Source organism: Heptranchias perlo, chromosome 21 (assembly GCF_035084215.1).
Source record: "Heptranchias perlo isolate sHepPer1 chromosome 21, sHepPer1.hap1, whole genome shotgun sequence".
Lineage (NCBI taxonomy): Eukaryota > Metazoa > Chordata > Chondrichthyes > Hexanchiformes > Hexanchidae > Heptranchias > Heptranchias perlo.
Window position 1 is genome coordinate 50,128,169 of NC_090345.1, and position 20,135 is coordinate 50,148,303.

At 43.9% G+C, this 20,135-nt stretch overlaps 1 protein-coding gene across 2 annotated transcripts in view; it reads right to left on the bottom strand.

The window, feature by feature from the left end:
- tspan15 (tetraspanin 15) overlaps nucleotides 1–20,135 on the bottom strand; it is a 255,113-nt gene that overhangs the window by 136,127 nt on the left and 98,851 nt on the right. For both annotated transcript variants that reach the window (XM_068002643.1, XM_068002642.1), the window contains one exon: nucleotides 3,341–3,436. In XM_068002643.1, the coding sequence (XP_067858744.1) occupies nucleotides 3,341–3,436 (96 nt within the window). The remainder of the gene's footprint in view (nucleotides 1–3,340; nucleotides 3,437–20,135) is intronic.

Below are 20,135 nucleotides of genomic sequence, written 5' to 3' on the forward strand. Positions count from 1 at the left end.
AATGGCTACCATATCGTACCCTCTAAGTTGAATTTGCGCCTGCAATTCATTCACTTTGTTCCTTATACTCCATGCATTTGTATAAAGAACGCTTATTTGGACCACACACCCTAACCTGTCCTTCTGCTCTAATGTTTTTCTCACACATTTCTCATGTCTCTGTCCTGATTTAATTACTTTACATCTTTTAGTTTTCCCTTTACCTGCAGTGCCTAAAGCAAAATTTCTGACTATCACTTTACTCTTTTCCTTTTCGTTTGTTTTAGAATTATTATTTATATTACATTTCCACCTGAGCCCTCCCCACATTTACTAGTTTGAAGTCCTTGTGACCGCCCTATTTGTCCTTTCCGCGAGGACCTTGGTTCCAGCTCGGTTCAGGTGGAGCCCATCCCAACGGTACAGTTCTTTCCAGTCCCAGTACAAACGGTAACGCCCGAATATTAATTTAAATTAAGTCAGGAAAGTTGGGCCAGAGAACATAAATTTAAGTTGGTGAAAAGTAAACTGAAAACAGATATTGTACTGCATTTTCCCTATTTCACTGTACTGCTATTTATCTCTCTTGCACAAATTTTCAGAATCCAGGCTCAGGAGTAGAGGGAAGGGCAGAGTCTTGGAAGTGAAACTCTTTGCACTGGAGTCAAAGCCCTGCCAACAGCCAGACTCTGTAGACCCCATCAAATGGTCAGCCTTGCATCAGATGGCTTGCCTGAGCACTGGGAGATGGAGGGGCACATTTAAGCTCATGTTGAGGCTGGACCCAGTCAGTAGGAGACAATAGAATGAGAGCAGAGATGCAGGCTGTGTAAGGACTAGGCCAGTGCAGGAGGGAGGTCGGATCACCTCCAATAATGCAGCACTTCTTTAGTACTAGAGTATCACCCTAGATTACAGCTAATAAAAATCCTACAACCGATTATTCAATAAGTGTGGCAGAAACTTTGTAGAAAGGTAATAGTGTCCAGTTTCTGTACACTTCTATTGCGTACTACAATCTACCTCCCCCACCCCAAGAATAAAACAAAATTGTTCCATGGAATTATGATATTAAAAAGTAGATTGCATTTATATAGCACCTCTCACGTCCTTAGAACATCCCAAAGCACTTCACAGTCAATGAAGTACTTTTGAAGTGTAGTCACTGTTGTAATATGAGAAACACGGCAGCCCATCTGTGCACAACAAGGTCCCACAAACAGCAATGTGATAACGACCAGATAATCTGTTCTAGTGGTGCAGATTGAGGGATAAATATTGGCCAAGACACCGAGGAGAAATCCCCTGATCATCTTCAAATAGTGCCATGCGATCTTTTACGTCCATTTGAGGCGCCAGAAGGGTCCATGGTTAAATTCTCTTCTGAAAAACAGCATCTCTAACAGTGCAGCACTCCATCAGTACTGCACTGAAGTGTCTGCCTAGATTTTATCCAAAAAATCAAAACGTTTATGCTGAATTCTGATGCCTGAAGATCAGAAAGGACATGATTTGCCATACCAATTTACTACTCCTGCCCAGAGGAAAGAATCACAGCAACAGAATATCAAAGAGCATGTCCCAAAAACACTGACAATATTTCAGTCATAGTAACAAGTTAGTACTTACAGATAAAAGCAGTAGGGTAGACACATTAAGCATGTCCAATTTGAAAGGAAACCATGGGGAAATGAGAAGAAACCAGGCAGTGTTCCACAACCAACAGGGCAGAATGGTGACCTGGTTGCAGGCTTCTGCCAAAGTGACTCTTTAAGGGTCTATTAGAAGGGTGTGTGAAAGCAGCACAGGATGAGTCATTACACTTAGTGCTTATAGCAATGGAATACCTGAGATAGGGACTCACTGTATGGGGAAGGATATAGGTCCAAATCCAGATCTTGCCAATCCACAGTGCAGTGCGGTAGCACACCACTCTAATGCTTTAATAAAATTTGCAACAAATGACAGGATATATTTGGGGATCTGTGTGAATAGTTCTCAGCATTTTCACCTTCAAAGGGAACTGAAAATTCTGATTGGAGGAAGTCCTTTATTAATCTTGGTGAAAATGATTTGATAAATCACTTGGCAGTTAACAGTGCAACATGTTCTTTTTGATATACACTAATGACCTGGACTTGGGTATGGAGGGTATAATTTCAAAGTTTGCAAGTGACATGAAACTCAGAAATGTAGTAAACAATGTGGAAGATAGTAACAGGAGGTGGTGAAATGGGCAGACACATGGCAGATGAAATTTAACACAGAGAAGTGTGAAGTGATGCATTTTGGTAGGAAAAATGAGAGGCAATATAACCTAAATGGTACAATTTTAAAGTGGGTGCAGCAACTGAGAGACCTGGGTGTGTTTGTACACAAATCTTTGAAGGTGGCAGGACAAGTTGAGAAGGCTGTTAAAAAGCATATGGGATCCTGGGCATCATTAATAGAGGCATAGAGTACAAAAACAAGGAAGATATGCTAAACCTTTATAAAACACTGGTTAGGCCTCAGCTGGAGTATTGTGTTCAATTCTGGGCACCATACTCTAGGAAGGATGTGAAGGCCTTAGAGAGGGTGCAGAAGAGATTTACTAGAATGGTAGCAGGGATGAGGGACTTCAGTAATGTGGAGAGACTGGAGAAGCTGGAGTTGTTTTCCTTAGAACAAAGACGGTTAAGAGGAGATTTGATAGAGATGTTCAAAATCGTGAAGGGTTTTGATAGAGCAAATAAGGATAAACTGTTTCCAATGGCAGAAGGGTCGGTAACCAGAGGACACAGATTTAAGGTGATCGTCAAAAGAGCCAGAGGCAACATGAGGAAACATTTTTTTAAGCAGCGAGTTGTAATGATCTGGAATTCACTGCCTGAAAGGGCGGTTGGAAGCAGATTCAATAATAACTTTCAAAAGGGAAGTGGACAGATACTTGAAGGGAAAAAATTTACAGGGCTATGGGGAAAGAGCAGGGGAATGGGACTAATTGGATAGCTCTTTCAAAGAGCCGGCACAGGCCGATGGGCCGAATGGCCTCCTCCTCTGCTGTACCTATAATACTATGTTAATATTCTTGAATAAAATGTTTATGGATTCACAGTTTAATGTGTGAAAGGTCCCAGCAACTAACCTTAGAAAGAAACAGATGCATCATTCATGATAGAGTGCTCTCATTTAATTGACTACAGGTCTCTGGTATATTCAAACTGTACTATAGAAACACATATCAGACCAAGCAACTTGCAGTGCATGTAGCTTACCCTGGATATGAACACGTTAAAACAATACACTGACAGCTGAATAAAGAATGTTAGCTCAGAATTTCCACACCTACCATAAAACCAAATTTTAAAAAAACACAAACCTCCTCTTGGACAAAATCCATTATGTTCTTGAAATCCAGGTCATCATAATAATGCTTAATGCCTTTACGGATGTTGTCATTTATAAAGTCTAATGTCTGGAAAACAAATACCCGAAGTTAAACCAGCAACACAAAATCCTTGAAGGTTATCGGTTAAAGTAACTACAGATAATTAACCTACATATAATTACGGCTAAAGATGTAGTTCACATAGACTTAGCATTCACATTTAATCAATAGGTATGCAGTTATATACTAGTCAAAAACTATAAGACTAAGAATCAAGTGCCACGTTACAAAATAAGGAAAAGTCACAACCATATTTGCAACCAAACCAGCTTGTACAAGAACCCACAGAACAACAGTTACTGAATTTCAATAGTAATTCACTGTGCAAAGTGCTTTCAGATGGTTTGATGATGTAATAGGGTGCTATATAAATGTAACATTATCTACTTATATTTATATTATATTCAATTATGCACAGAGCTCTGCTAGCTAGCATTCGAATGCTGGTAAAATCTTCAAATTTACTAAAAAGCAGATTGCTCTGCTGGTTCTTTATTAATGTAAAATAGATCAAGTGACAATGCACCCTCCACACACCTCTGGAGTTAAGCCAGGTCCTGCCAATGTTCTGGGGAAACACAGTGACCCCTACTGAAAGGGCTGAAATAAAAACAAGAGACTAATATGTGCACCATCCACAAGGACTAATGGATCATTTTGGTGGGAGGTTGGAAGTTCAAAGAATGAAGACAGCCCTATAAAGTAGGGAATCTTTCTGGCTTTCTTCATTCGACATCCTCCACACTGTACACTTATTTTTTTAGATTATTTTGATTTTCATATCTTAGATCACTCTCATGGACGAGTGTCAACTTCCCAAACTTTCAAGCATGTCCATTCTTGCCTTGAAATCTAGGTAAACTTCCAGTATTGTGCCTGGGAAACAGAGAGCAGACCCTGTCTGATTACTGTTTTAAGCTACTGGAATTTATCCATAGCATCTCTCCAGTCTTCAAGAGTGGTATAGCATCACACCAGTTGCTTTAAGTTTAAAATATCAAGCAAATGTATTCAACAGTGAACAAGCAAATAATCAAATAATAGTTATCCAGTTGCAACACATCCACTGGGGGAGGGTGCAATTACAGTGTGACAAATTTACATGGCCAGTTTCCAAATATCAACAAAGGTATTTATAATGGAAAAAAATTGACAAACTGCATACAGACATAAGATTTTTAATATATCATAAATTATATCACTGTTTGAATTCTCACTTGTTCATTATTTGTGTAATAAATTTGCCTCATATTTTAAACAAGGTCTGGTGTCATGCTCTGCCAATTTTGAGGACTGAAGTGAAATCTAATGGACGCCTAAAAGCAAGCACCACAGGTTTGTTTTGTTTTACCAGTTTTAGTTGTTTTACAAGAACGCATTACCAAACTCTGACCTAGATCTCAAGGCAAAGATAGACTCTCAGAGATATGGGAAAGTGACACTTTCCTTTAAGAGTGATCTAAGCTACGAGAGCTGAAATAATCTATGGTAAGGAGATTAGAAACCACCCACTGTGCTTCATATCTTTAAAAATAACATTTAAAATCTACATTAAAAATTCAACTATATTGAAAAAACATTAACTCTACTCATAAATATACCCAATGCCATCTTCCAAACCCTCCAACAACCTTCCCCTGTGTTGGCTGCCTCTCTCTAGGGGCTTCTAGCTTACCATCTGCTCCATTCCCAGAGCTTGGATCCTTCAGCTGAGCCTAGTGTCCCAGGGAGTTCCAATCCTGTTGGTCAACTCTCTTGTGTGCGAGAGAGCAGTAGTTTACACCCCTCTCCTCTAGATAAGGTAGTGCATGATAATTGTCAATTGGCAACCAAGTGAAAATTTTACAAATGACTGTGAGCCAGAGCATTTTAAGTGTTCTATATAATTTAAGATGTAAAATTAAAAATTCTGAGCTTTTTTGTTCAGCTAGGTGTCGGACATAGATGGACACCCATCATCATGTTTCAGTCTCAAACCAAGCCACTGTTTGCCCGATATGGACTTCACACTTTCTCACCGTTGGGACACATCTCACTTAACCAAGTCCTCAAAGTTTGGGCACAGATTGGCAAATCATTGGGTACTGCTGGAGCTAAACTAGGTAAAAACCTAATCAGAGCATTGGCAAGCTTTCTGGTGTTTGTCCTTCTAGGACCATCCATTAGGGTATTGGGCTTGCAGGTTTGTTTGGAGCTGAATGGGAGAAATCCAGGCCCCATTGACAGATCTAACCCTCCACCTTCCATTAGTGAGCCAGCCTGTCACATCAATCAACAACAATGCTGTGGAGTATTGCAGGCCTGCCTGGTTCAGATATTAGATCACTGCATCTCCCACAAAGAACTGATGTGTTTCTGAATTTCCATTTTGTCAGTCTTGGCTCAGTGGTAGCACTCTCACCTCTGAGTCAGAAGGATGTGGGTTCAAAAAACCTGCTCCAGGGGCACATAATCTAGGCTGATATTTCAGTGCAGTACTGAGGGAGTGCTGCACTGTCAGAGGCGCTATCTTTCAGATGAGACGCTAAACTGCGGCTCCGTCTGCCCTCTCAGGTGGGCATAAAAGATCCCATGGCACTATTCAAAGAAGAGAAGGGGAGGTCTCCCAGTGTCTTGGGCAATAATTGTCACTCAATCAACATCACAAAACAGATTATCTGATCATTTATCTCATTCTTGTTTGTGAGGCCTTGCTGTGTGAAAATTGATGCCATGTTTCCCCACATTACAACAGTGACTATACTCCAAAAGTCCTTCATTGGCTCCCCAAGGTGGATAGTCATCAGCCAACTGACAAGCTCAGGTTTGAGCCGTTGCACGTTGAATAGCCATAACCAAGAGTTCCTTATGTGTGGTATAGTCAGCATAACAACTGAACCAGAAGATTTGCAATTGCATTGCCACTAGCCTCCTGTCCACAGTTTGGACATCAGCTGTTCAGGTAAAGTGTAAGATGTTGAATTTGAGCAGCATCTGCTTCCCTTTCAGCAACCCAATTATGGTAAGCACACACGAACATACCCAGTAACTGCTGTTCCAAATCTTAGAGTTTTGCCAAGTGAAACAACGAACCTTCAGTTTTGAGGAATGACCTATGCAGTGAGACTCGTGATGCGTCAGGCAACGTGATGTTTTAGATGGCCAAGTCAAATGCTGCGCACCTCATGTGAGGCACATACACACCATGAGCCTGACTCCCCCTCGGGTACTCAGTGATAAGCTGGTATAGGCCAGAGCGTTCCGTCCCTGTGACCACATGCCCTTTTTTGCCTCAATTCCACCAGTTTGGTCCTGGATCTGACTTATGGGCCAGAGGACAAAGCTAAAGGTGTAGGTTAGGATGTTTTCCTTTGTGTCAATGATGGGACTGATATTTGCACCAGGTTTAGAGGGAGTATTTGTGAGGCAAACATTAGAAACATGCCCATCTGGGGGTGTATGCCTCACAAATATCCCCTTCCGGGACTGGTGCATGGACAATATGACTAGATTCAGTCTATCGGTCAGGTCTGGAGTATAACAAATGGCCTCCTGCTCAAGCTGTTAGTCATTGGAGGCATGATGGTGGGAAACACCTCCTTAGCACACCACTGCGCTGAAAGCTTCAATTGCAATGACAAATTTACAGTGGGAGGTAAAACTATCTTTCTAATCATATAAATGACTTTTTTTTTTATTCGTTCATGGGATGTAGGCGTTGCTGGCGAGGCCAGCATTTATTGCCCATCCCGAGTTGCCCTCGAGAAGGTGGTGGTGAGCCGCCTTCTTGAACCGCTGCAGTCCGTGTGGTGACGGTTCTCCCACAGTGCTGTTAGGAAGGGAGTTCCAGGATTTTGACCCAGCGACAATGAAGGAACGGCGATATATTTCCAAGTCGGGATGGTGTGTGACTTGGAGGGGAACGTGCAGGTGGTGTTGTTCCCATGTACCTGCTGCTCCTGTCCTTCGAGGTGGAAGAAGTCGCAGGTTTGGGAGGTGCTGTCGAAGAAGCTTTGGCGAGTTGCTGCAGTGCATCCTGTGGATGGTACACACTGCAGCCACTGTGCGCCGGTGGTGAAGGGAGTGATGTTTAGGGTGGTGGATGGGGTGCCAATCAAGTGGGCTGCTTTGTCCTGGATGGTGTCAAGCTTCTCGAGTGTTGTTGGAGCTGCACTCGTCCAAGCAAGTGGAGAATATTCCATCACACTCCTGACTTGTGCCTTGTAGATGGTGGAAAGGCTTTGGGGAGTCAGGAGGTGAGTCACTCACCGCAGAATACCCAGCCTCTGACCTGCTCTTGTAGCCACAGTATTTATATGGCTGGTCCAGTTAAGTTTCTGGTCAATGGTGACCCCCAGGATGTTGATGGTGGGGGATTCAGAGATGGTAATGCTGCTGAATGTCAAGGGGAGGTGGTTAGACTCTCTCTTGTTGGAGATGGTCATTGCCTGGCACGAATGCTACTTGCCACTTATCAGCCCAAGCCTGGATCTTGTCGAGGTCTTGCTGCATGCGGGCTCGGACTGCTTCATTATTTGAGGGGTTGCGAATGGAACTGAACACTGTGCGATCATCAGCGATCATCCCCATTTCTGACCTTATGATGGAGGGAAGGTCATTGATGAAGCAGCTGAAGATGGCTGGGCCAAGGACACTGCCCTGAGGAATTCCTGCTGCAATGCCCTGTGGCTGAGATGATTGGCCTCCAACAACCACTACCATCTTCCTTTGTGCCAGGTATGACTCCAGCCACTGGAGAGTTTTCCCCCTGATTCCCATTGACTTCAGTTTTCCTAGGGCTCCTTGGTGCCACACTCGGTCAAATGCTGCCTTGATGTCAAGAGCAGTCACTCTCACCTCACCTCTGGAATTCAGCTCTTTTGTCCATTTTTGGACCAAGGCTGTAATGAGGTCTGGAGCCGAGTGGTCCTGGCGGAACCCAAACTGAGCATCGGTGAGCAGGTTATTGGTGAGTAAGTGCCGCTTGATAGCACTGTCACTTTGCTGATGATTGAGAGTAGACTGATGGGGCGGTAATTGGCCAGATTGGATTTGTCCTGCTTTTTGTGGATGGGATATACCTGGGCAATTTTCCACATTGTCGGGTAGATGCCAGTGTTGTAGCTGTACTGGAACAGCTTGGCTAAAAGCACAGCTAGTTCTGGAGCACAAGTCTTCGGCACTACAGCCTGGATGTTTTCAGGGCCCATAGCCTTTGCTGTATGCAGTGCACTCAGCCGTTTCTTGATATCACGTGGAGTGAATCGAATTGGCTGAAGACTGGCTTCTGTGATGGTGGGGATATCGGGAGGAGGCAGAGATGGATCATTCACTCGGCACTTCTGGCTGAAGATGGTTGCAAACGCTTCAGCCTTGTCTTTTGCACTCACGTGCCGGACTCCGCCATCGATGAGGATGGGGATGTTTGCAAAGCTTCCTCCTCCCGTTAGTTGTTTAATTGTCCACCACCATTCGTCGGCCCACTGGCCCAATTTATCAAGATCCCATTGCAATCCTAGATAACCTTCTTCACTCTCCACAATGCCACCAATCTTGGTGTCATCTGCAAACTTACTAACCATGCCTCCTAAATTCTCATCCAAATCATTAATATAAATAACAAATAACAAATAAATAACAAATAACAATTGGATACGGTTGAGAAAGGCATGGATGTTAGGGAACTTGGGGAAATAAATAGTGATGTCTTGAGGAGTGTACATATTACAGAGAGGGAGGTGCTGGAAGTCTTAACGCGCATCAAGGTAGATAAATCTCCGGGACCTGATGAAATGTATCCCAGGACGTTATGGGAGGTTAGGGAGGAAATTGCGGGTCCCCTAGCAGAGATATTTGAATCATCCACCGCTACAGGTGAGGTGCCTGAAGATTGGAGGGTAGCAAATGTTGTGCCTTTGTTTAAGAAGGGCGGCAGGGAAAAGCCTGGGAACGACAGACCGGTGAGCCTGACATCTGTAGTGGGTAAGTTGTTAGAGGGTATTCTGAGAGACAGGATCTACAGGCATTTGGAGAGGCAGGGACTGATTAGGAACAGTCAGCATGGTTTTGTGAGAGGAAAATCATGTCTCACGAATTTGATTGAGTTTTTTGAAGGGGTAACCAAGAAGATAGATGAGGGCTGTGCAGTAGACATGGTCTACATGGACTTTAGCAAAGCCTTTGACAAGGTACCGCATGGTATCTCACGGGATCCAAGGTGAGGTAGCCAATTGGATACAAAATGGATTGACGACAGAAGACAGAGGGTGGTTGTAGAGGGTTGCTTTTCAAACTGGAGGCCTGTGACCAGCGGTGTGCCTCAGGGATCGGTGCTGGGTCCGCTGTTATTTGTTATTTATATTAATGATTTGGATGAGAATTTAGGAGGCATGGTTAGTAAGTTTGCAGATGACACCAAGATTGGTGGCATTGTGTACAGTGAAGAAGGTTATCTAGGATTGCAACGGCATCTTGATAAATTGGGCCAGTGGGCCGATGAATGGCAGATGGAGTTTAATTTAGATAAATGTGAGGTGATGCATTTTGGTAGATCGAATCGGGCCAGGACCTACTCCGTTAATGGTAGGGCGTTGGGGAGAGTTATAGAACAAAGAAATCTAGGAGTACAGGTTCATAGCTCCTTGAAAGTGGAGTCACAGGTGGATAGAGTGGTGAAGGCGGCATTCAGCATGCTTGGTTTCATTGGTCAGAACATTGAATACAGGAGTTGGGATGTCTTGTTGAAGTTGTACAAGACATTAGTTAGGCCACACTTGGAATACTGTGTACAGTTCTGGTCACCCTATTATGGAAAGGATATTATTAAACTAGAAAGAGTGCAGAAAAGATTTACTAGGATGCTACTGGGACTTGATGGTTTGACTTATAGGGATAGGTTGGATAGACTGAGACTTTTTTTCCCTGGAGAGTAGGAGGCTTAGAGGTGATCTTATAGAAGTCTATAAAATAATGAGGGGCATAGATAAGGTCGATAGTCAAAATCTTTTCCCAAAGGTAGGGGAGTCTATAACGAGGGGGCATAGATTTAAGGTGAGAGGGGAGAGATACAAAAGGGTCCAGAGGGGCAATTTTTTCACTCAAAGGGTGGTGAGTGTCTGGAACGAGCTGCCAGAGGCAGTAGTAGAGGCGGGTACAATTTTGTCTTTTAAAAAGCATTTGGACAGTTACATGGGTAAGATGGGTATAGAGGGATATGGGCCAAGTGCAGGCAATTGGGACTAGATTAGTGATATAAACTGGGCGACATGGACATGTTGGGCCGAAGGGCCTGTTTCCATGTTGTAAACTTCTATGATTCACGGCTGGATGTGGCAGGACTGCAGAGCTTTGATCTGATCCGTTGGTTGTGGAATCGCTTAGCTCTGTCTATAGCATGTTGCTTCCGCTGTTTAGCATGCATGTAGTCCTGAGTTGTAGCTTCACCAGGTTGGCACCTCATTTTTAGGTACGCCTGGTGCTGCTCCTGGCATGTTCTTCTATACTCCTCATTGAACCAGGGTTGATCCCCTGGCTTGTTGGTAATGATAGAGTGAGGAATATGCCGGGCCATGAGGTTACAGATTGTGCTGGAATACAATTCTGCTGCTGCTGATAGCCCACAGAACCTCATGGATGCCCAGTTTTGAGCTGCTAGATCTGTCCTGAATCTAGCCCATTTAGCACGGTGGTAGTGCCACACAACACGTTGGATGGTGTCCTCAGGGCAAAGACCGTACTTTGTCTCCACGAGGACTGTGCGGTGGTCACTCCTACCAATACTGTCATGGACAGATGCATTTGCGACAGGTAGATTGGTAAGGACGAGGTCAAGTAAGTTTTTCCCTCGTGTTGGTTCGCTCACCACCTGCCGCAGGCCCAGTCTGGCAGCTATGTCCTTCAGGACTCGGCCAGCTCGGTCAGTAGTGGTGCTACCGAGCCACTCTTGGTGATGGACATTGAAGTCCCCCACCCAGAGTACATTCTGTGCCCTTGCTGCCCTCAGTGCTTCCTCCAAGTGGTGTTCAACATGGAGAAGGACTGATTCATCAGCTGAGGGAGGGCGGTAGGTGGTAATCAGCAGGAGGTTTCCTTGCCCGTGTTTGACCTGATTCCTTGAGATTTCATGGGGTCCAGAGTCAATGATGAGGACTCCCAGGGCCACTCCCTCCTGATTGTATATCACTGTACCGCCACCTCTGGTCGGTCTGTCCTGTCGGTGGGACAGGACATAGCCAGGGACGGTGATGGAAGAGTCTGGGACGTTGGCTGAAAGGTATGATTCTGTGAGTATGGCTATGTCAGGCTGTTGCTTGACGAGTCTGTGGGACAGCTCTCCCAATTTTGGCACAAGTCCCCAGATGTTCGTGAGGAGGACTTTGCAGTGTCAACTGGGCTTGGTTTGCCTTTGTCGTGTCCGGTGCCTAGTGGTCCGATGCCAGGTGGTCCGTCTGTCTGAGAAAAAAGGAAGGTAGGCTTTGGGGAGGGGAATCAAATTACGTTATTTACACCTGATGAAAGTTTTAGATAAACAGTATTTTAAATATATCTGTGTTTTTCATTTTGTTTTATTTGTTCTTGGGATGTGGGTGACACTGGTAAGGCTGCATTTACTGCCCTGCCCTAGCTGTCCTGAGAAGGTGCTGTTGGGCCTTCTCCTTGAACCGTTGCAGTCCTTGTGGTGATGATGCTCACACTATGGTGTTAGGTCGGGAATTCCACGATTTTGACCCAGTGATAAAAGAATGGCGATAAATGTTCAAGTCACGATGGTGTGTGACTTGGAGGAAACTTAAGAGGGAGGTGACGGTGTGCCCATGATCGATTACAGTGAAACTTGAACACAAAAACAGGCCATTCAGCCCAACTGGTCTATGCCGGTGTTTATGCTCCACACAAACCTCCTCCCTCCCCCCTACTTCATCAAACCCTATCAGGATACCCTTCTATTCCTTTCTCCCTCGTGTGTTTATCTCGTTTCCCCTCAAATGCATCTGTGCTAGTCGCCTCAACTACTCCCTGTGGTAGCGCTTTCCATATTCTTACTCCTCTTTGGGTAAAGAAGTTTCTCCTGAATTCCCTATTGGATTCATTAGTGACTATTTTTTATTGATGACCTCTAGCTTTGTGCGGGGTCCCTTAGGGAAGAGCGACCATAGCATGACAGAATTCCTCATTAAGATGGAGAGTGAAGTAGTTGAATCCGAAACTAGGGTCCTGAATCTAAATAAAGGAAATTACAAAAGTATGAGTTGGCTATGATAGATTGGGGAACTTTACTAAAAGGGATGACGGTGGATAGGCAATGATTAATATTTAAAGAACGTGTGCAGGAATTACAATTATTCATTCCTGTCTGGTGCAAAAATAGAACAGGAAAGGTGGCTCAACCGTGGCTTACAAAAGAAATTAGGGATAGTATTAGATCCAAAAAGGAGACATATAAAATTGCCAGAAAAAGTGGCAAGCCTGAGGATTGAGAGCAGTTCAGAATTCAGCAAAGGAGGACAAAGAGATTGATTAAGAGGGGAAAAATGGAGTATGAGAGTAAACTAGCAGGGAACATAAAAACTGACTGTAAAAGCTTCTATAAATAAGTCAAGAGAAAAAGATTAGTGAAGACAAATGTAGGTCCCTTACAGTCAGAAATGGGGGCAATTATAATGGGGAACAAAGAAATGGCAGAACAATTAAACACATACTTTGGTTCTGCCTTCACAAAGGAAGACACAAATAACCTCCCAGAAATGTTTGGGAACCAAGGGTGTAGTGAGAGGGAGGGACTGAAGGAAACCAGCATTAGTAAAAAAAAATTGTGCTAGGGAAATTAATGGGGCTAAAGACTGACAAATCCCCAGGGCCTGATAATCTACATCCCAGAGTACTAAAGGAAGTGGCCCTGGAAATAGTGGATGCATTGGTGATCATCTTCCAAAATTCTATAGACTCTGGAACAGTTCCTACAGATTGGAGGGTGGCAAATGTAACCCTGCTATTTAAAAAAGGGAGAGAAAAAACAGGGAATTACAGACCAGTTCGTCTAACATCAGTAATGGGGAAAATGCTAGAGTCTATTATAAAAGATGTGATAACAGAACACTAGGCATTAACGGGATTGGACAAAGTCAGCATGGGTTTATGAAAGGGAAATCATGCTTAATAAATCTACTGGAGTTTTTTGAGGAGGTAACTAGTAGAATAGATAGGGGAGAACCAGTGGATGTGGTGTACTTGGATTTTCAGAAGGCTTTTGATAAGGTCCCACACAAGAGGTTAGTGTGCAAAATTAAAGCACATGGGATTGGGGGGAATATACTGGCATGGATTGAGAATTGGTTGACAGACAGGAAACAGAGAGTAGGAATAAACGGGTCTTTTTCCGGGTGGCAGGCAGTAACTCGTGGGGTACCGCAGGGATCGGTGCTTGGGCCCTAGTTATTCAGAATATATATCAATGATTTGGATGAGGGAACTAGATGTAACATTTCCAAGTTTGCAGACGACACAAAGCTGGGGTGGAATGTGAGCTGTGAGGAGGATGCAAAGAGGCTGCAATGTGATTTAGACAAGTTGGGTGAGTGGGCAAGAACATGGCAGATGCAGTATAACGTGGATAAATGTGAGGTTATCCACTTTGGTTGTAAAAACAGAAAGGCAGATTATTATCTGAATGGTAATAGATTGGGAAAAGGGGAGGTGCAACGAGACCTGGGTGTCCTTGTACACCAGTCGCTGAAAGCGAGCATTCAGGTGCAGCAAGCAGTTAGGAAGGCAAATGGTACGTTGGCCTTCATTGCAAGAGGATTTGTGTACAGGAGCAGGGATGTCTTACTGCAGTTATACAGGGCCTTGGTGAGACCACATCTGCAGTTTTGGTCTCCTTATCTGAGGAAGGATGTCCTTGCCATGGAGGGAGTGCAACAAAGGTTTACCAGACTAATTCCTGGGATGCCAGGACTGACGTGTGAGGAGAGATTGGGTCGACTAGGCCTATATTCACTCGAGTTTAGAAGAATGAGAGGTGATTTCTATCTCATTGAAACATATAAAATTCTAAGAGGACTAGACAGACTTGATGCAGGGAGGATGTTCCCGATGGCTGGGGAATCCAGAACCAGGGGGGTCACAGTCTCAGGATACAGGGTATGCCATTTAGAAGAGATGAGCAGAAATTTCTTCACTCAGAGTGTGGTGAACCTGTGGAATTCTCCACCACAGAAGGCAGTGGAGGCCAAGTCATTAGATGTATTCAAGAAGGAGATAGATATGTTTCTTAATGCTAAAGGGATCAAGGGATAAGGGGAAAATGCAGGAACAGGGTACTGAGTTAGACGATCAGCCATGATCATTTTGAATGACGGAGCAGGCCCGAAGGGCCGAATGGCCTCGTCTCGCTCCTATTTTCTATGTTTCTATGACTTCCCCAGAAGTGGAAATATTTTCTCCACATCTACCCTATCAAACCCTATCATTATCTTGAAGACCTCTACCAGGTCACCCCTCAGCATTCGCTTTTCTAAAGAAAAGATCCCCAGCCTGTTCAGCCTTTCCTGATGATATCCTCTCAGTTCTGGTGGTATCCTTGTGAATCTTTTTTTGCACCCTCTCCAATGCCTCTATATTCTTTCTATAATATGGAGACCAGAATTGTGCACAGTACACCAAGTGTGGTTTAACCAAGGTTCCATACAAGTTTAACATAATTTCTTTTCAATTCTATCCCTCTAGAAATGAACCGTAGTGCTTGACATCATTGGCACATACAGGATGAGCTATTTTAAATGTCTGCATCCAAACAATCAAAATACACAGAAAGATAAGGTTATGTCCCTCCTTCATAAGATAGATAGAATGGACAACAGTTAACACCAGAGAATGGATAAAGGTGTCTGGAACAATGGGCACCCCTGGTAGGGGGAGATATCCGGGACAGATGATATCATGAGACTAATGTCGTTAAGCTACCTGAAGCAAATATGTTTCAGAAAGATATATAAACTGAGGCACGGTCTCACTAAAGTTAGAAGCAGTTTCTCAGGATGGCGGAGGTCCACGATACCAGGTATCCTACGATACCAGGCCTGATCAGCTTGAATCTTCCTAGGGACAGGTTCTACCATCTTTGTTTATTTGACATAACTGCATTAAAACGTTGTTATATAAATACTTGTTTGGTATAACTCCATTAGAATGTTGTTCTTGTATCTATAACAAAGCTTGCATGTTCGGTCACATTTGGGCCCGAATTATTGTGGAAGTTATCACTAAGAAGGATTAACATGGTAGCATTGACAATAGCATTTTTTTCAACACTATCCTGGTCCTAATGTAGGTTGGCAGGGGCTTCTTCGTAGCCGAAGATGTTGTGAATGGAGTAGAATACTATAGAATCGTTACCACTCCCAACCTTATGATTGAGGGAAGGTTATTGATGAAGAAGCCCCAACAAACTCCCGCAGCGACGCCCTGGGGATCTGATGACTGGCCTCCAACCATCACCCTTTGTTTCAGGTATGGCTCCAGCCACTGGAGTTTGTCCCTAGACTCCCATTGATTTCAGTTTTGCTGGGGCGCCTTGGTACCACACCATAAGGCCACAAGAGATAGGAGCAGGAGTCGGCCATTCGGCCCCTTGAGCCTGCTCCGTCATTTAATGAGATCATGGCTGATCTGATTTTTACCTCAACTCCACTTTCCTGCCTTTTCCCCATATCCTTTGACTCCCTTGTTGATCAAAAATTTGTCTAACTCAGCCTTGAATGTATTCAATGATTCAGTCTCCACAGCTTTTTGGGGTAAAGAATTCCAAAGATTCACAACCCTCTGGGAGAAGAAATTCCTCCTCATTTCCGTCTTAAACGGGCGACCCCTTATTCTGAGACCATGGCCCCTAGTTTTAGATTCCCCCATGAGGGGTAACATCCTCTCAGCATCCACCCTATCGAGTCCCCTCAGAATCTTGTATGTTTCAATAAAATCTCCTTTCGTTCTTCTAAACTCCCGTGAGTTTGGACCCAACCTGTTCAATCTTTCCTCATAAGACAACCCTTCCATACCCGGAATCAACCTAGTGAACTTTCTCTGAACTGCCTCCAATGCAAGTATGTCCTTCCTTAAATAAGGGCACCAGAACTGTACGCAGTACTCCAGGTGTGGTCTCACCAGCACCCTGTACAGTTGCAGCATGACTTCCCTGCTTTTATACTCCATCCTCCTAGAAATAAAGGCCAATATTCCTTTTGCCTTCAGGATTACCTGCTGCACCTGTATGTTGACTTTTTGTGTCTCATGCATGAGGACACCCAGATCCCTCTGTACCGCAGCATTTTGTAGTATTTCTCCATTCAAATAATATTTTGCTTTTTTATTTTTCCTCCCAAAGTGGATGACTTCACATTTTCCCACATTATATTCAATCTGCCAAATTTTTGCCCGTTCGCTTAGCCCTTTGCAGACACTGTGTCCTCATCGCAACTTGCTTTTCCACCTATCTTTGTATCATCAGCAAATTTGGCCACAAGACACTCTGTTCCTTCATCCAAGTCATTGATATATATTGTAAATAGTTGAGGGCCCAGCACTGAGCCCTGTGGCACCCCACTTGTTACAGATTGCCATTTTGAAAATGACCCTTTTATCCCGACTCTTTGTTTTCTGTTAGTTAGCCAATCCTCTATCCATGCCAGTATATTACCCCCAACACCATGAGCTCTTATCTTGTGCAGTAATCTTTTATGTGGCACCTTATCGAATGCCTTTTGGAAATCCAAAGATACTGCATATCCATTGGTTCCCATTTATCCACCCTGCCCGTTACTTCCTCAAAGAACTAGTAAATTTGTCAGACATGATTTCCCCTTTATAAAACCATGTTGACTCTCCTTGATTGTATTAAGAGTCTCCAAATGTCCTGCTACTACTTCCTTAATAATGGATTCTAGCATTTTCCCAATGACACATGTTAGGCTAACTGGTCTAGAGTTACCTGCTTTCTGTCTCACTCCCTTCTTGAATAGGGGTGTTACGTTTGCGGTTTTTCAATCCGCTGGGACCTTTCCAGAATCTAGTGAATTCTGGAAGATTACAACCAATGCATCCACTATCTCTGTAGCCACTTCATTCAAGACCCTCAGATGCAAGCCATCAGGCCCAGGGGACTTGTCAGCCTTTGGACCCAATAGTTCACCTAGTTCTTTTTCTCTAGTGATAGTGGTTGTTTTTAGTTCCTCCCTCCCCTTTGCCCCTTGAGTTTCTACTATTATTGGTATATTGTTAATGTCTTCTACTGTGAAGACAGATACAAAATATCAATTTCTCTGCCATTTCCTTGTTTTCCATTATTATTTCCCCAGTCTCGTCCTCTAAGGGACCAATGTTTACTTTAGCTACCCTCTTTTTATATACGTGTAGAAGCTTTTACTGTCAGTTTTTATATTTCTTGCTAGTTTACTCTCATAATTTGTTTTCTCCCTCTTTATTATTCTTTTAGTCATCCTTTGCTGGTTTTTAAAGTTTTCCCAATCTTCGGGCTTACCAGTAATCTTTGCCATGTTGTATGCTTTTTCTTTTAGCCATCCTTGACTTCCTTAGTTAGCCATGGTTGGTTCGCCCTTTTTGTAGGGTCTTTCCTCCTCACAGGGATATATTTTTGTAGCGAGTCATAAAATATCTTTTTAAATGTTTGCCACTGCTTATCCACCATCTTGCCATCTAATCTGTTTACCCAGTCCACTTTAGCCAATTCTACCCTTATTCCTTTATAATTGCCCTTATTTAAGTTTAATACAGTAGTTTCAGACCCAAGATCCTCGCTCTCAAACTGGATGTGAATTTCTATCATGTTATGATCACTGCTTCCCAAGGGATCCTTTACTTTGAGATCATTAATTAATCCTGTTTCGTTCCCATTACCAGATCCAAAATGGCCTGTTTCCTGATTGGTTCCCCGAAGTATTGGTCTAAGAAACAGTCCCTAATACACTCTATCAACTCCTCCTCAGGGCTATTTTTGCCAATTTGATTTGTCCAATCGATGTGAAAGTTAAAATCGCCCATGATTATTGCATTACCTTTTTTACAAGCCCCCCTTATTTCCTGATTTATATTTTGTCCTACAGTGTAGCTACTGTTAGGGGGCCTATATACTACTCCCACCAGTGATTTCTTTCCCTTGTTATTTCTTACCTCCACCCAAATTGATTCAACATCTTGATCTTCTGAGCCAAGATCATTTCTCACTATTATACCAATTTCATCCTTTATTAACAGAGCTACCCCACCACCTTTACCTTTTTTCCTATCCTTCCAAAATGTTAAATAACCCTGAATATTTAGCTCCCAACCTTGGTCACCTTGCAACCACGTCTCTACGAGATCATACCCATTTGTTTCTATTTGTGCCGTCAATTCATCTATCATATTATGAATGCTGCGCGTATTTAGATAAAGAACCTTTAATTTTGTCTTTTTACCATTCTTTCCTACCCCGGCCCCATTTGCTAGTGCACTCTTATGTTCGTACGGTCTGTCCCTTCCTGACACACTCTGTCCCTTCCTGACACACTCTGTTTATCATTACCCCCATCACTTTCCTGTACTACTTCCTTGTCTTTTCTCTATCAATCTAAACTTCGCCCCACCTGAGCCCTCCACTCCTCTATTTAGTTTAAAGCCTTCTCTACCGCCCTAGTTATTCGGTTTGCCAGAACACTGGTCCCAGCATGGTTCAGGTGAAGCCCGTCCCAATGGAACAGCTCCCTCTTTCCCCAGTACTGGTGCCAGTGCTTCATGAATCGAAACCCACTTCTCCCACACCAATCTTTGAGCCACGCATTCATCTCTCTGATCTGATTTACCCTGTGCCAATTTACTCGTGGCTCAGGTAATAACCCGGAGATCATCACCTTTGTGGTTCTGCTTTTTAATTTAGTTCTCTGCTGCTCAAACTCCCTCAGCAGAACCTCTTTCTTAGTCCTACCTATGTCATTGGTACCTACATGGACCATGACAACTGGATCCTCCCCCTCCCACTCCAAGTTTCTCTCCAGCCCTGAGGAGATGTCCTTAACCCTGGCACCGGGTAGGCAACACAACCTTCAGGACTCGTGCTCCTGGCTGCAGAGAACAGTGTCTATCCCTCTAACTATACTGTCGCCTACTACAACCACATTCCTTTTTACTCCACCCACTTGAATGGCCCCTTGAACCACGGTGCCGTGGCCAGTTTGCTCATCCTCCCTGTAGTCCCTGCAGTCGTCCACAAGGGCTGCAAGAACCTCGTATCTATTGGACAAATGCAAAGACTGAGGCTCCTGCAATGCTACCTCCTGGATCCCCGTACCTGCCTCGCTCGCAGTCACACCCTCCTGCCCCGACCACGGGCCAATTCTACAGTATTTAGTCTAAGGGGCGTGACTGCCTCCTGGATCAAAGTGTCCAGGTAACTTTCTCTCTCCCTGATGCCTCGCAATGTCTGCAGCTTGGATTCCAGCTCCTCAACTCGGAGCCGAAGTTCCTTGAGCTGCAGATATTTACCGCAGATGTAGTTGCTCAGGCGAAAACTGCCTTGATGCCCAGGACAGCTACTCTGACCTCTCCTCTGGCATTCAGCTCTTGTGTCTATTCCTGGATAAACGCCTTGACAAGAACCAGAGCCAAGTGGTGGAACCCAAACCAAACATTGGCTGGCAAGTTATTGGTGAGTAGGTGTTGCTTGAAGGCAGTATTGATGACTCGTTCAAAAATCTTACTG